The sequence below is a fragment of the Castor canadensis genome, chromosome 11 (genome assembly GCF_047511655.1).
Source record: "Castor canadensis chromosome 11, mCasCan1.hap1v2, whole genome shotgun sequence".
Lineage (NCBI taxonomy): Eukaryota > Metazoa > Chordata > Mammalia > Rodentia > Castoridae > Castor > Castor canadensis.
Window position 1 is genome coordinate 44,571,185 of NC_133396.1, and position 15,646 is coordinate 44,586,830.

General features: G+C 37.9%; 1 protein-coding gene across 4 annotated transcripts in view; it reads left to right on the forward strand.

The window, feature by feature from the left end:
- Positions 1-15,646, forward strand: part of Taok1 (TAO kinase 1) — a 112,893-nt gene that overhangs the window by 76,543 nt on the left and 20,704 nt on the right. For all 4 annotated transcript variants that reach the window (XM_074046510.1, XM_074046511.1, XM_020159792.2 and 1 more), the window contains 4 exons: positions 5,840-6,076; positions 8,123-8,251; positions 12,255-12,458; positions 13,140-13,379. In XM_074046510.1, the coding sequence (XP_073902611.1) occupies positions 5,840-6,076; positions 8,123-8,251; positions 12,255-12,458; positions 13,140-13,379 (810 nt within the window). The remainder of the gene's footprint in view (positions 1-5,839; positions 6,077-8,122; positions 8,252-12,254; positions 12,459-13,139; positions 13,380-15,646) is intronic.

Genomic DNA, 15,646 nt, shown 5'->3' on the forward strand with positions numbered 1-15,646 from the left:
TATGGCTGTGAGTTGTTTTCCATTGTGTGAATACACCACAACTTTTTTTATCCATTCTGTTGATGAACATTTTGCTTTGTTTCCCATTTGAAGCTGTTTCACATAAGGTTGCTATAAACATTCGTGACCAATTCATCATGTGAACGTGATTTTTTAATATCTTTTGGGTAAATACTTAAGGGTAGAATTATTGGGTTGTACAATGTATGTATATTTAACTTTACAAGAAACTGTCAGTTTTCAAGAGTGGTTTGCATCATTTCACATGCCCATTAGCAATTTATAAGAGTTCTAACTGGAGGTGGACGTGGTAGTGCATGCCTATAATTCCAATGCTTGAGAGGTGCAGACAGGAAGATCATTAGTTTGAGGCTACCCTGAGCTACATATTATGTTTCAAGTTTCAAGCCTATGCTATATAACTTAGACCCTGTCTCAAAAACAGGGGGTGGGGTGGGGTGGTACAAAAGCTTGAATAGATAGTTCTCTAAAAAATATTACATAAATGGCTAACAAGTGTATGAAAAGATAACACAAATCATTAGGGAAATACAAATCAAAACTTCAGTGAAGCCAGGTGCCAGTGCCTAACGCCTGTAATCCTAACTACTTGGGAGGTTGAGATAGGAGGTTTATGGTTTGAGGCCATCCTGGGCAAAAAGTTAGCAAAACCCAATCTCAACCAATAGCTGGGTGCAGTGACATGCTCCTGTCATTCCAAGCTACATGGGAGGCTGAGATTGGAAGGATTGTGGTTCCAAGCCAACCTTGAGCAAAAAAAAAAAGAAAGTTTGCGAGATCCCAACTTGATAGGACAAAAAAAAAAAAAATGCTGGGCTTGGTGGTGTGCACCTGTCCTCCCAGCAATGGCAGTCCAGGCTGTCCTGCTCCCTATCTCTAAAAACAGCCAGAGTAAAAACGTCTTAGAGCGCCTACCTAAGCAAGTGTGAAGCCCTGAGTTCAAACCCCAATACTACCCAAAAATCCCCCAAAAATCCCAAATCAGAGAGATACCACCTCACACTTATTTCTTGCTATAAATACATACATACATACATACATACATATGTTGACAAGAATGTGGAGAAACTAGAACCCATGTGAAAGGTTGGTGGAAATGAAAAATTATTGAGCTGCTGCAGAAAACAGAACAGCAGCTCCTCAGAAAATTGAAAATAGACTTGGCTTCAAGGTAGAGCGAGCACCTGCTTTGTAGGCGCAAGCCCTGAATTCAAAAGCCAGTCTCCCCCACCACACACACACAAAATTGTTAAGAAAATAGAATTATCACATGATACAGCATATCTGTTTCTTGGTGTATAGCCCCCCAAATTGAAAGCAGAGTCATCCATGTTAGAGGCAGCATTATTCACCTAAAACACAGAAGCAACAAAAGTGTCCAGTTATGTATGAATAGATTTAATGTAAGCAAATGTGATTTGTATAATGGGTTGTTAATCAGCCTTTAAAAGGGATGAAATTCTGACATGTGCTTCCACATGGATGAACTTTGAGGCAATTATGCCAAATGAAATAAGCCAGCCACAAAAAGAATACTGTTTGATTCCACTTATGATTTCCTTCCTTCCTTCCTTCCTTCCTTCCTTCCTTCCTTCCTTCCTTCCTTCTTTCCTTCCTTCCTTCCTCCCTCTCTCCCTCCCTTCTTCTTCCTTCCCTCCCTCCCTCCTTCCTTCTTTCCTTCCTTCCTTCCTCCCTTCCTCCCTCCCTCTCTCTCTTCCTTCCTCTTTCTCTAGGGCCTTGCACATGTTTCACGAGTGCTCTATCACTGAGCTACATTCTCAGCCTTTGGATTTTTGAGACAGGGTCTTGCTATTTAGTTGAGGATGGCCTGGAACTTGCTCTGTAGCCCAGGCCAGCCTCAAACTCGTGATCCTCCTCCAGCCTTCCAAGTGCTGGAATTACAGGTGGGTGTCACTACATCTGACTTTTTTCTTTCTGACCTTCATTATGTACTAAAAGTAATCAAAGTCATAGAGATGCTGAGTTAGAATGATGGTTGCCAAGAGCTGAGGGGAGTGGGGACTGGAGAGGTTTTTGTATTTTAGTTTTGTATTTTGAGTCTTAGGGTTTTTTTTTTTTTTTTTCCCCAGTACTAGAGCTTGAACTCAGGGCCTACACTTTGAGCCATTCCACCAGCCCTTTTTTGTGATGGGCGTTTTTGAGATAGGGTCTTGCAAACTATTTGCCCATGCTGGCATTGAACCATGATCCTTCTGATCTCTGCCTCCTCAGTACTAGGATTACAGGCATGACCCACCAGGGCCCGGCTACTTGGTTTTTGCTTTTTTATTTTGTTGTTTTTTGTTTTTTTGCGGGGGGCAGTACTGAGGTTTGAACTTTGGGTCTTGCACTTATAAGGCAAGTGCTCTACCACTTGAGCCATGGCCCCAGCCCATCCAGCTTTGCAGGATGAAAGAATTCTGGATGTGGATGATGGTGATGGTTGCACAATGTGAATGTACCTTTAAACTGTACACTTGAAAATAATCAAGATTGTAATTTTGTGTTGTAGTTATTTAATCACAATAAAAAATTGAGAGCAACAAAATAATTGGTGAAATAGATGTGAGTGGTAGAAGTATAGATTCATAGCCTCAGGTATTTGCCTATGGTTTGAGCTGCTAGGGAGGCTGGAAAGGGAGAATCACTTGAGTCCACGAGTTTGAAACTTCTGACTTGAGAAGAAGAATGTTGGGAAAAACACTCCAGTTTGAATGACTGAGTTAAAAATTGGGCAGAGGCTGGAGATATGCTCAGAGAGGTAGAGTACATGCCTAGCAAGTGTGAGGCCCTGAGTTCAAACCCCAGTGTCAATAAAAAGTGGGCAAGGGACTTGAATAGACATTTTTCTGAAAGAATAAATGAAAAGATACTCAGCATCATTAGTCAAAATCACAGTAATAGGTTTGGGGTCATAGCTCAGTGGCACTTGGCTAACGTGCAGTGTGGTATGGGCTAGATTCCCAGCACCACCAAACAAAACACAATAAGGCACCACTTCATACCTACTGGAATGGCTATAATTTAAGAGAGAGAGAGAGAGAAGGAAGAAGAAGGAAGAAGGAGTAGGGAGGGAGGGAAGAAAGAAAAGAAAGGGAACATATCCAGGAAATGTGGCTTTAGGTGGATTACTTGACCCCAGGAGTTCTAGGCCAGCCTGGGCTAGACCCCATCTCTTTTTGAAAAACAAAAAACAAAGGTAAATGTTGGAGAGCATATGGAGAAATTGTAATTAGAATACATTGTTGATAGAACGTAAAATGGCTTAGCCATTGTGAAAAACAGTTAATGTTTCCTCAAAAAGTTAAGCATAGAGTTACCATAAAGCCCATCCATCCCTAGGTAAGTGTTGGCAAGGATGCAGAAGAAAGGAAACTCTTGTACCTTGTTGGTGGGAATGTAAATTAGTATAGCCATTATGGAAATCAGTATGGGAGTTCTTTAAAAAACTTAACAGTAGATTCAGTAATCTCATATCTTAGTAAATAGCCAAAGGAACTGAAATCAGTATGGTAGAGGAATATATGCACTCCTATTTTTTTAATAGCATTATTCACAATAGTGAAAAAATGGAATTAACCTTGGTGTCCATCAGAAGATGTGTAGACAAAGAAAATATGAAAGGGTAGGGAGGAATCCTATCTTTGAGACAGCATGGATGAGTCTGGAGGATGTTGTATTAAGTGAAATAAGCTCAACACAGAGTGACAAAATGACAAATACCACATGATGTTACTTATATATAGAATCTAAAAGAGTTGAACTCAGAAATAGAAAGTAGAAGAATAGCTGCCACAGGCTAGGGTGGGGGTAAGGTATGAGAAGAGAGTAGATAGGGAGTTGTTGATGAAAACGTACATAGTTTCAGAAAGACAAGAGAAACACATTTTGAGATCATTACACAGTAGGGTGACAATAATAATATATTGTATATTTCAAAGTAAGAGTAAATTTCAGTAGTCTCATAAAAAAATGATTAGTAGGTGAGGTGATGGATATGTTAATTAGCTTGAATCAGTCATTACACATTGTATACATATACCAACACATCACATTGTGCTCTGTAAATATATACAATTTTATGTTATCAGTCAAAAATACTACAGGTTAGAGCATAAGTGATAGGACTCATGCTTAACGTGTGGTGGCACAGGCCTATAATTCCAGCACTTGGGAGGTAGGGGCAGAAGGCTGGAGTCCAGCCTGCACTACATAGTAATGATCCTATCTTAAAAAAATTAAAAGCTAATAATTTTTAAAAAGAACTTAAAACACATAAAGAAGTTTATGTACATAAATGTTCATAGGAACACTATTCATAATAGCCAAAGGGTGGAAATGTCACAAATGCCCATTAATGGATGAATGGATAAACAAATTATATATATATATGAAATAGCCAGAGGTATATAGGTAGATCCATAGAAGACAGTGATTACTATAAGGTGGAAGAATGGGTAGCAACCTTGTGTAGGGTTTTCTTCTGAGGCAATAAATGCGTTTCATCAATAGGTAAAAGTCATGGTTGCAGATCAGGGTGAATGTACTAAATGCCTCTGAACTGTTCACTTAAAAATTATTAATTAGAAAATTGGCCTGATGCTGTGGCTCTCATCTCATGCCTGTAATCCTAAGTACTTGGGAGGCAGAGATTGAGAGGATCGTGGATTGAGGACAGCCGTGCAAAAAAAAAAGTTTGGGCTGGGATGTAGCTCGGTGGTACAGCGCTTGCCTAGCATGCGTGAGGCCCTGGGTTCGATCCCAGCACCAAAAAAGAAAAGACAAAAAAAAAAACCTCTCCCCCCCAAAAAAAAGTTTGTGAGATCCCATCTCAGTCAATAGCTAGGCATGTCAGTATGCGCCTGTCATCCCAGCTACATGGAAAGTGTAAATAGGCTGACCCAGGCATAAATACAAGACCCCAATTAAAAATGCTTAAAACAAAAAAGGCTCAAGGCATGGCTCAAGTGGCTGAGTGTCTGCCTAGGAAGCACAGAACTGCTCTCCTCCAAAAAAATAATCAATTAGAAAATTCATTAAACATGTGTGAGTTTGTTTCTAGGTGCCCCTATCCCACCTCCCCAGCAGTACTGAGAGTTGGACTTAGGGCCTTGCACTTACTAAACAGTAACTCTACCACTTGAGCCACACTGCCAGCCCTTTTTGCGTTAGTTATATTTTGCTTTTATACCTGTGTCTGCCTGGATCGTGATCCCACGAATTAAGATTTCTGAGTAGCTGGGATGACAGGCATGCTGCCATGCCCAGCTTCTTTTTAATGGTTGAGATGGGGCATTTCTAACTTTCTGCCTGGTTTAGCCTTGAGCCACCATGCCCATCTTTGTTTCTGGTTTTTGTTTGTTTGGTTTTTTTTTTTTTTTTTGAGTCAGGGGCTTATATGTTTTCCAGGCTGGTTTAGAAGTTCTGGATTCAAGTGATCCTCCTGGCCTCAGTCCTCCCAAGTTGCTGGGACTACAGGCATGGGTCACTGTGCATGGCTGTTTTTATTCTGCTCCCTTCATCTCCTTAGCCTGTCCTTATGGCAATATCACACTGTCCTGATTACTGTAGTGATTATTCTGCTTTATTTTCCTCAGGATTATTTTGGCTATTCTAGGTCCTTTATATTCCCATATAAATTTTATAGTCACCTTGTCTGTATCTTTGAAATGTCTGCTGGAAATTTAATTGGAAACTACTAATATTGATAGCTCTTATGTTAATTACCTAGTTAATAGTAGAGTGGTCTAAATGCTTTTTGAAAGAAAAAATGTTTTGCTTTATTTTCTTTTTTTCTCTTATTTTTTTGTATGTCTAGGTTACAAGGCAAATGCAAGAACATGAGCAGGATTCTGAACTTAGAGAACAGATGTCTGGCTATAAGCGAATGAGGCGGCAACACCAAAAGCAGTTGATGACTCTGGAAAATAAATTAAAGGCTGAGATGGATGAACACCGCCTTAGATTAGACAAAGATCTTGAAACTCAGCGTAACAATTTTGCTGCAGAAATGGAGAAACTTATCAAGAAACATCAGGCTGCTATGGAAAAAGAGGTGACTGATTCAGTATTACTGATTTGTTCATTTTACATTATGTCCATCTCAAAATTAACCAATACAGCATTTTGATATTAGGGTATCTGTTCCTAGGAACTAATTGATTGGAGAAAAATAGAAACATTTATATAACTTGTATAAGGCTTTTTATATAAATTGATGCTACATCAATCACAAAAAAATAGGTGGCTCCAAAGTATTTTTTCTCTCACTAATTTGGGAAATTAATGTGTGCATTTGACAGTTTTTCAGTTGGTGTTTTAATATTAGGCAATAGGTCTGGGAACTAATAGATGTGATTATTTCCTGACACTTTTATAATATCACAGTGAGTCATTCACTATTCTAGGCTTTTGTTACATGGTTATCTGAGGACTCGAATAATCTATCCATGGGTAATTTAGCACCTGTAATCCCAGCTATTCCAGAGGAGATCAGGAGGGTTGCCGTTTAAGGCCAGTCTGGGCAAAAAAGTTAGGGAGACCCCCATCTCAACAAACAAGACAGGTATGGTGGCTTACATCTGTAATTCAAACTAGGCAGGAGGTATAGGTAGGAGGATTTGGGTTTGAGACTATCCCAGGTATAAAACATGTGACCCTATCTAAAAAGTAACTAAAGCAAAAAGGACTGGAGGCATGGCTCAAGTGGTAGAGTGCTTGTCTAGTAAGTGGAAGGCCCTGAATTCAAACCCCAGTACTACTGGCACCAGGGAGGAGGGTGATTTTTATCTCATGTCATGATTCTCTTGTCTATGTGGTTTTTAGAAACTTTCCTTAAATTTGTGTAGCTTTTTTTTGTGTGTGTGGTGCTGGGGTTTGAACTCAGGGCCTTGTGCTTGCTTTCTTGCTTAGTTGTTAGGCAGGTGTTAAATCATTTGAGCCATCTGCCAGCCCTTTTTGCATTGGTTATTTTTTAAGATGGGATCTCACTTTATGCCCATGTAATCCTGGGCTATAATCCTCCTGATCCTGTGCCTCCCTTACATAACGTTCTTATATCAGAGAATAGAGGCTAGCATGCACAAAGCCTGGATTTTCTTTTGTTTTCAGGGCTACAATTTGAACTCAGGGCTTCATACTTGCAAAGCAGGCACTCTACCCTTGAGTCACACCTCCACTCCCATTTTGCTGTGATTATTTTGTTTCTTTTTTTGCTGTGATTATTTTGGAAATGGGGTCTCTTGAATTATTGGCCCTAGCCTCAAACCGTGATCCTCCTGATCTCAGCCTCCCAAGTAGCTAGGATTACAAATGTCAGCCACTATTGCTCGGCTTGTGTGATTGTTTAAAAATTGTGTATCTTAGACAGAATTAGAATTGGTACATGGCAAAGTGTCTACATTGGTTATTTCTGGATGCTAAAGGCATAAGATTTCCCTTCTATATTTCTAAATGTCCTATAGTGAATATATATTACAAAAACAAAATCATATGATACATTTACCTAGTATTTTAGATTTTTATATTAATAAATAAATTAAAGGTTGGTATAATTTGAAGATGAATGTATTCCATTACTTAATATATAAGTTAATCTAGTTTAAAATCTTGGTTTTATTATACCTGAAGATAAACATGTATTTACTTTGTTTTATTGGAGAGAGGGTATATACCTGTTAAATGAAAACACATGCTACTTAGGAGGGTCAGGAGGATTGAGGTTCAAAGCCAGCCCGGGCAAATAGCTTATGAGGCCCCTATCTCAAAAAAACCCATCACAAAAAAATGGCTGGTAGAGTGGCTCAAGGTGTAAGCCCTGAGTTCAAACCTCAGTGCCAGAAAAAAGAAAAGAGATGAAAACATTTTGGTTCAGAAAGTGATCGACATTTTAAAAATGAATTCCATCTTCCTAATTCTCTGAAGTTCAAATGAATAAGGATGCTGAGAATCACGTAGTAATTTGGTTTGGTGTTTTATTTTGGTAATGCTTCTATTGATTTTTTTTGTTGTTCTTAGAAAAAAGTATCCTTACTGATTTATATTTAACTGCTTTGAATCTATCTTCTTAACTAATTTGATTCATTTAAAAATTTTTATATAGGCTAAAGTGATGGCCAATGAGGAGAAAAAATTTCAGCAACATATTCAGGCTCAACAGAAGAAAGAACTGAATAGCTTTTTGGAATCTCAGAAAAGAGAATATAAACTTCGAAAAGAGCAGCTTAAGGAGGTATTTATTTTATAAAAATTCTGTGTCAGTTATCTGCTTAATTGTATTAAGTGGTTCTCAATTCATAAAACCATTAGGATAAAGTTTCCTTTTGTTTTTGTGCCCTCTAAATGTATGTATATTGTTTACATGAAGACATTGATTATAATCATATTATCCTTAACTGACTGAATTTCCTAGTTGAGTGTAACTTAAAAAATCATTTCCTTGCGCTGAATATGGTATTGCACAACTGTAATCTCAACACTGGGGAGGCTGAGGCAGGAGGATTGCAAGTTCGAGATTGGCCTGACCTATGTAATAAGATCTTGTCTCAAGGAAAAAAGAAGAATAAAAATTTCATTCTATGAAAATATAAATTATTTCGCTTTTTTGTGTTTGTTGGTACTTGGGTTTAAACTCAGAGCCTCCTGCTTGCTAGGCAGGTGTTCTATCACTTGAGCCACTCCACCAGCCCAATTATTTCACTTATAATAGCCTTCCTAAGTGCCTGTTAGTTGCCTCATTAGAAATAAAAATATTTTTCAGGTGCTGGTAGCCCACACCTATAATCCTAGTTACTCAGGAGCCAGAGATCAGGAGGATCATAGATCGAAGCCAGCCCAAGCAAGTAGTTTTCGAGGCCCTATCTGGAAAAAGCCCATCACAAAAAAAGGGCTGATGGAGTGGCTCAAGGTGTAGACCCTGAGTTCAAGCCCCAGCACTGCAAAAAAAATTGAACTTCACAATTTAAGATTTCTTACTTTAAAAGAGAGCCATCCAGTTACTGTGATGCGTGACTGTATACTCAGCTATTCAGGAGGCTGGGACCAATGGATCGCTTAAACCCAGGAGTTCTAGAGCAGCACAGCGAGATCCTCTCTCAAAAATAAGTAAAGTGTACTTTCTTACTCTTGGCTTAGACGTTTATAATAATTTGTTCTTACAATTTTTCCATAGAATAATGTATCACATTTTTTTAAATAGAATTATGTGATTTCTGTATGGCTCCATGGTTTCATATTTATTTGTCCTTTATGTGCTACTTTGAACTTATTTTTAAAATAGATTTACTGTTAACTTTGAGGGAAGCCTGAATTTTTCTGCAATTTGTTTTTTGGTTTTTTGTTGTTGTTTTTGTGTTTTGGTGATAATGGGGTTTGAATTCAGGGCCTTACACCTAGTAAAGAGTCACACCCCCAGCTTTTGTTTTTGTTTGGAGCTGTCCTCAGACTGATCCTCCTACTGTGGCCTGTTACAAACGGGATCACAGGCTCCCACCACCATGCCCAGCTTAGTTGTTGAGATGGTTTCTCACTAACTTTTTGCTGAGGTTGGCCGTGAACCACAATCTTCCAGCTCTCCATTTCCTGAGTAACTGGGGTTATAGGCATGAGCCACCACATTTGGCCCAGGGCAGTTTGTGAAAGTGGGTAATTATTCATGATAGTAACCATGATACAAAAATGATATGTCTTTTAATTTCTTCCCCCCCTTACAGACTGAAATTTTTAGTCTGCGTAATGTTTACCACAGTGATAATTGATCTTCATGAAGTAAAGAATAATTTGTTACATTAATACTGTTGGTGTATGTAAGAATTTGCCTTATAATCATATATATCTTACTGAGTTCATATTAATGGCACAAAAACTTGCTATATGCCCTGCTAAATGAACTTCATTTATTAGATTTTTCTAACTTTAAAGAGTGAAAGTACAGTGTATATTCCCATTGCTACAATATAAAATCCAAACTCTATACTGGAACTATAAGTTTGAAAAGATTATAGAGTTTCTACCTATAGATAAATGTCTTAACAAAATGCAGTTGCATAATTCTGTTTTCCAGTAAATGAGACTTTAGCTTTTATGAGTTAGTTGGTTTAGATAATCCCTTGGGTGTATAATTTACACTCAAACTAACAAATTATTTTTTGTTTAGTAGCCAGCTCTTTTTGGTATATTTATGTTCATTTTAAATAGTGATTTTCCAGCTACTTGAGAGGCTGAGTCAGGAGAATCACTGAGCCCAGGAGTTCAAGACCAACTTGGGCAACAAAGTGAGAACCTGACTAAAAATAAAAAACAAGTGTTGTAATGTAGCTTAGTGGTAGAGTGCTAGCCTGGCATGTGTTCTAGGTGGTCCTGGGTTCCATCTCCAGCACTGAAAAAACACACACACATAAATAAATAAATAAATGTAATAATAATTCCCAATATAGAAGGGGGAAGGGTCCTACTAGAGTCTTGATGGGAAATTCCTTAGTGGAAGATTTTGAAAAAGACCCAGGTTATTCTTTATGCATGAGCCCATGTTCATGTCTTTTCCTATAGTGTGTGTGCACATACACTCTTAACAACTACTAATTTTTTGCTCTATGGTACAGTGCTTACCTAGTATTTGTGGGGACCAGGGTTCGATCCCTAGCACTATAAAAAAAAAAAAAAAAAAAAAACCCAAAAGATCCAAGTGTGGTGGTGCATGTTTGTAATTCTAGGCTGTCAGGAGAATATTGAGGGCAGCCTGGTCTATATCAGGGTGGGAAAAAAATTACATGTACTGCTAATTCCTATGGTTTTTATTTTTACATGTTCCAATATCTTATAAACTAAAGTTATAAAGAATCGATCCTGGGCTGGGATGTAGCTTGGTAGTACAGCGTTTGCGTAGCATGCGCGAGGCCCTGGGTTTGATCTCAGCACCAAAAAAGAAAAGACAAAAAAAAAACCAGAATCGAGCCTTTTCTTGAATAACTAGAAGCAAGATAGGAATTTAGTAGTTTTTAAAGAATCATCTCATACTTTAGATTGAACCTATGCTAATAGAGTTTGCCTTATTGAGTATATCATCATTTTTTTTCATCTTGTCCGGTTTAAGCACATTTCCATTGAAGTTGTTTGAGATTATATTTAAAATAATGTATGGGGCTGGGTGCAGTGACTCAAGCCTATAATCCTAGCTGCTTGGTAGATAGCAATCAGGGTGATAGCAGTTCAAGGCCAACCTGGGCAAAAAATTGAGAGAGACCCCCCCCCCCCCGCCCTGCATCTTAAAACCAATAGCTATACTTGGTGGTTTACACCTATCACACCTATCGTCCCAGCTATGTGGGGAAGCACAAGTAGGAGAATCAAGATCCAGGATGGCCTGGGCATAAAATGAGACAATGGAGTTGCTCTAGTGGTAGAGTGCCTGCCCAACAAGCAGAAGGCCCTGAGTTCAACCCCTAGTACTGCCACAAAGTTAATTAACTAATTAACTTAAATGTAATAATGTATGGAAATATAACAAAGTATGGAAACATTTGTTTTGATTTGCTTAGTAATTATTAATGCAGAAAATTAAATACTGTTCATAAAGTAGATATCTATTTTCCCATGTTTTTGTTGATTTTCTATTTAATTTTCAGTTCTTTTACATTGAGTCTATCCATAATTTTGCCATAAACTTAGCAGCAAGAATGCTGAAGCTGACTGGGGGCATGGCTTAAGTGGTAGAGTACTTGCCTAGCAAGCTCAAGGCCCTGAGTTCAAACCCCAGTACCACCAAAATAAACACATATTTAAAACAAAACAACAACAAAAAACAGTACCGGTGGCTTATGCTTGTTATGCTAGCTACTTGGGAGGCTGAGATCAGGAGGATCATGGTTCAAGGCCAGCCCTGGCCTTCACCAGGTCATTACCCTGCATGAGCATTAAGAGAAAAAATACAGTTAAGTACATATTGGGCTGGGAATGTAGCTCAGTGATAGAGTGTTTGCCTAGCATAGATGAGGCCCTAGATTTGATCGCTGGCTCCACAAATTAAATAAATAAATAAACACACACACACACCTGTAGTCTGGCTTGGTGGTGCACACTCATAATCCCAGCACTCAGGAGTCTGAGGCAGGAGGAGTGAAAGTTCCAGACCAGCCTGGTTTGTAGGTTTTTTAAGGTAAATTTGCCATGTACCAAATGATACATTCATATAGTTAACTTTTACATATTTTGAACTGAGTTGTTTATTATGTTGCCAGGAACTGAATGAAAACCAGAGCACCCCTAAAAAAGAAAAACAGGAGTGGCTTTCAAAGCAGAAAGAGAATATACAACATTTCCAAGCAGAAGAAGAAGCTAACCTTCTTAGACGTCAGAGACAATACCTAGAACTGGAATGCCGTCGCTTCAAGAGAAGAATGTTGCTTGGGCGTCATAATTTGGAGCAGGACCTTGTCAGGGAGGTATGTTTAGATGATGCAAAATTTAAAATTCTTTATTAATAAATCATTTGTTTGGTGGGACTGGGGTTTGAACTCAGGGCTTTGTGCTTACAGAACAAGCACTCTACTGTTTGAGCCATACTTCCAGTTCAATGAATCTTTTTTGAACACAGGCCAATCACATCCCATTCTCAGGCCTTTTGTCCTTGTATTTCCCTTTGCCTGAGTCACTCTCCCCAGATACTCACAGTGCTTGCTTTCTCCTTTATGTCTATGATGAAATGATGGCACTCTAGAAATACCTTCCCTGACCACCAATCCTTCTCTGTTCTCTGAGTGCTCTTCTTTATATTTCTCTGTCATTCACATATACAGACCTGCCCCTTTTGTGTGGAATTGGTTGTCTGACTCCCTCATTACAAATGTTTTTTATGAACTTATTTCTTCAATACATCAAATCTATGAAATAGGACTGGCATGTAGGTCGTGGTAAGAGCACATGCTTTGCATATGCTAGGCCAAGTTTGATTTCCTGCACTGTGGAAAAAAAAGTCGTAAAACACTAATACTTACTATGCAGCCATAAATGAAGCAGAGGGTTAATTTTATCTAGTTCCTGTTTTGTTTTTTTTTTCCTTAGTATATTTTTTCTGGCACTGTATAACAATGAACTTTACCTTTGTCTTTTGAATTATGGATTAGGAATTAAACAAAAGACAGACTCAGAAGGACTTAGAGCATGCCATGCTATTGCGACAGCATGAATCCATGCAAGAACTGGAGTTCCGTCACCTCAACACAATTCAGAAGATGCGCTGTGAGTTGATCAGATTGCAGCATCAAACTGAGCTCACTAACCAGCTGGAATATAATAAGCGAAGGGAACGAGAACTAAGGCGAAAACATGTCATGGAAGTTCGACAGCAGCCTAAGAGTTTGAAGGTACCTTTAGTGTAAGCTTCTAGTGTAAGACAAGGGGAAAAGAAGTAAAAGGCATCCATCCATATAAGCAGGAAATGTCTAAGACAAATGTACATTGAAAAATTAAGTTAACTTTTTTCTTTTTCACTTTTAGCCTCTTTGGTTGATTTCTGTGTGGACTACCTATTGCTGCAATCTTTTGCTTGTATATTTCTTAACAAGTTCCAAAAATGGCTAAAACTTTTAAATGTGGAAAATAGCAGTAATAAAAAAGCAAGATACTTTTTTAGATGTCCCAGTGTCTGGTGCTGTTATAGTCTACATGTCAGCATGCTAACCTATTTGCATCTCTTTGTTCTAAGTAATGCTATTTTGGAATCTTAAATTTACTCTAAATGTGATTTGTACAAAATTTAAAAATACAAAAGTAAAAGGTTAATAGAAGGGTGAACTTGTTCAAAATACACTGCACTCCTCTATGGGAATTATAACAACAAAACCCTCTTTACTACACTAATGTATGCTAATTTTTTTTAAATAATTATGTAATCTCTAAAAAAAAAAAAAAAGTAAAAGGTTTCTTTCTCTTCCTTTGTTGGTTCAGCCACCTGGCCTGTCTCCCTTCACCAAATTTATAAGAGTTAACAATTATAATAAATTTTGAAATTTTATGAATTGTAATGAATATTGAAGGAGTTGAATCAAATGAATCCTAATTAACAAAAACAAAAGGCACCCACTATATAGGCTGTCATCGGTGTTAGCACCTAGTTGATCTGTGCATGTCTGAAATTAAAAAAAATGTTTTATGTCCAGAATGCCCAGGTCCTTTCCCACCAGGTTTAGTAGTGAAGATTCACAATCCCAGCACTCAGAAGGATGAGGCGTGTGAATCTTGAGTATAAGACCAGCTTGTCAGCCTTCGACTACATACTGAGACCCTGTCTCAAAAAGCAAAACAAAACAAAAAAAGACTTCATTTCCTTCCTGGTGTCCCCATCCCTCAGTCCTTTTTAAACTATTTAAGATTGAGAACTATTCTTCGGGCTAGGAGTGTTGTTCAGTGGTAGAACACTTGCCTAACAGGTTGCAAGTCTGTGGGTTTGCTTTCCAACACCACAGGAAAACAAAACCAAAACAACTATTCTTGATTTTACCCTGAATAACTGTCTTGGAATAAAGGGAACTTCATTCACAAAGGTAATCTGTATCCAAAAAAAAAAAAAAAAAAATTCACAGCATCCTTTTTGGTATTCCCAATGCCCACATAACTCCATTCAAACACACTATCTGGAACAATTCAGGTAGCAGAGTTAAGATGCTTTATATCTTCCTCATGTGAACCTGAGTAAAGTTTCACTTTGCTGGATCCTTCAAATTAGCTGTTTAAAGGTTCTCTACCAACCCTAACCTTCCTTAGACAGTGCTCAGGAAAATTAGAATTCATAATGACTTTTCAGATTTCTTTTGTTTGAAAAATAGAGAAATGTATAATCATTCGCCTCCAGCTTAAATAATCTCCTGCCAAAGATTAAAAAATAAACTGTGAAATTAACTATGGTTTTAAAGCCAGTAGCACCCAAAAGTAAACCAAACTTACTGTTTTCTTTAGTCATAGCCATAAATCTGATGTAGGTACATTTCTCTAAGTAATTGTTTGGTTTTAACCCTTTCTTTCTGTTTCCTTATTGGAACCTTTTCAGCTTAAAAGCTTATAAAAAGTAATCTGATTTCTTAGGTATTACATAAAAAGCAAGGAGAAAATGTTTCACAGCTGTGCTCAGACTTTAAGTAGAATACCTCTTTCTGATGACAAATGAGCTCAATGTTTTCCTTTGCAAAGGAAAAAAAGCCCATTTTTCTCTTATTTACATTTATCTATTTACTTGGTCAGTTTGAACAAAACACTATGTTTTAGCACCGAGTCATCCCCTTTGTCCTCTTCCAACCTTCTGTAAGACTTTACATTGGAGTTTGGCATGGTGGTGCACAGCTCAACAGCCTACTCTGCTGTTTCTTCAGCTGTTATCCAGATGAAGCTTTTTGTCATCATTTTATGAGTAGAATTAACTATAACTTAATGTTCATCTTGTTTTCTCTTGAGTCAAACATTGAGGGAGGTAGTTTATTCTTGGTATAAGTATTAATTTTACTAGCAATGAAGAAAAAAATTTGAAGGAACTCTTACTTCTCATCAGGCAGTGATAGGGAATGATTACAATTTTCTTGGCAAGGCAGAACATTAAAGCTCTTTAAAGAAATGGAGGCTGTATACAGAGACAGAAGAG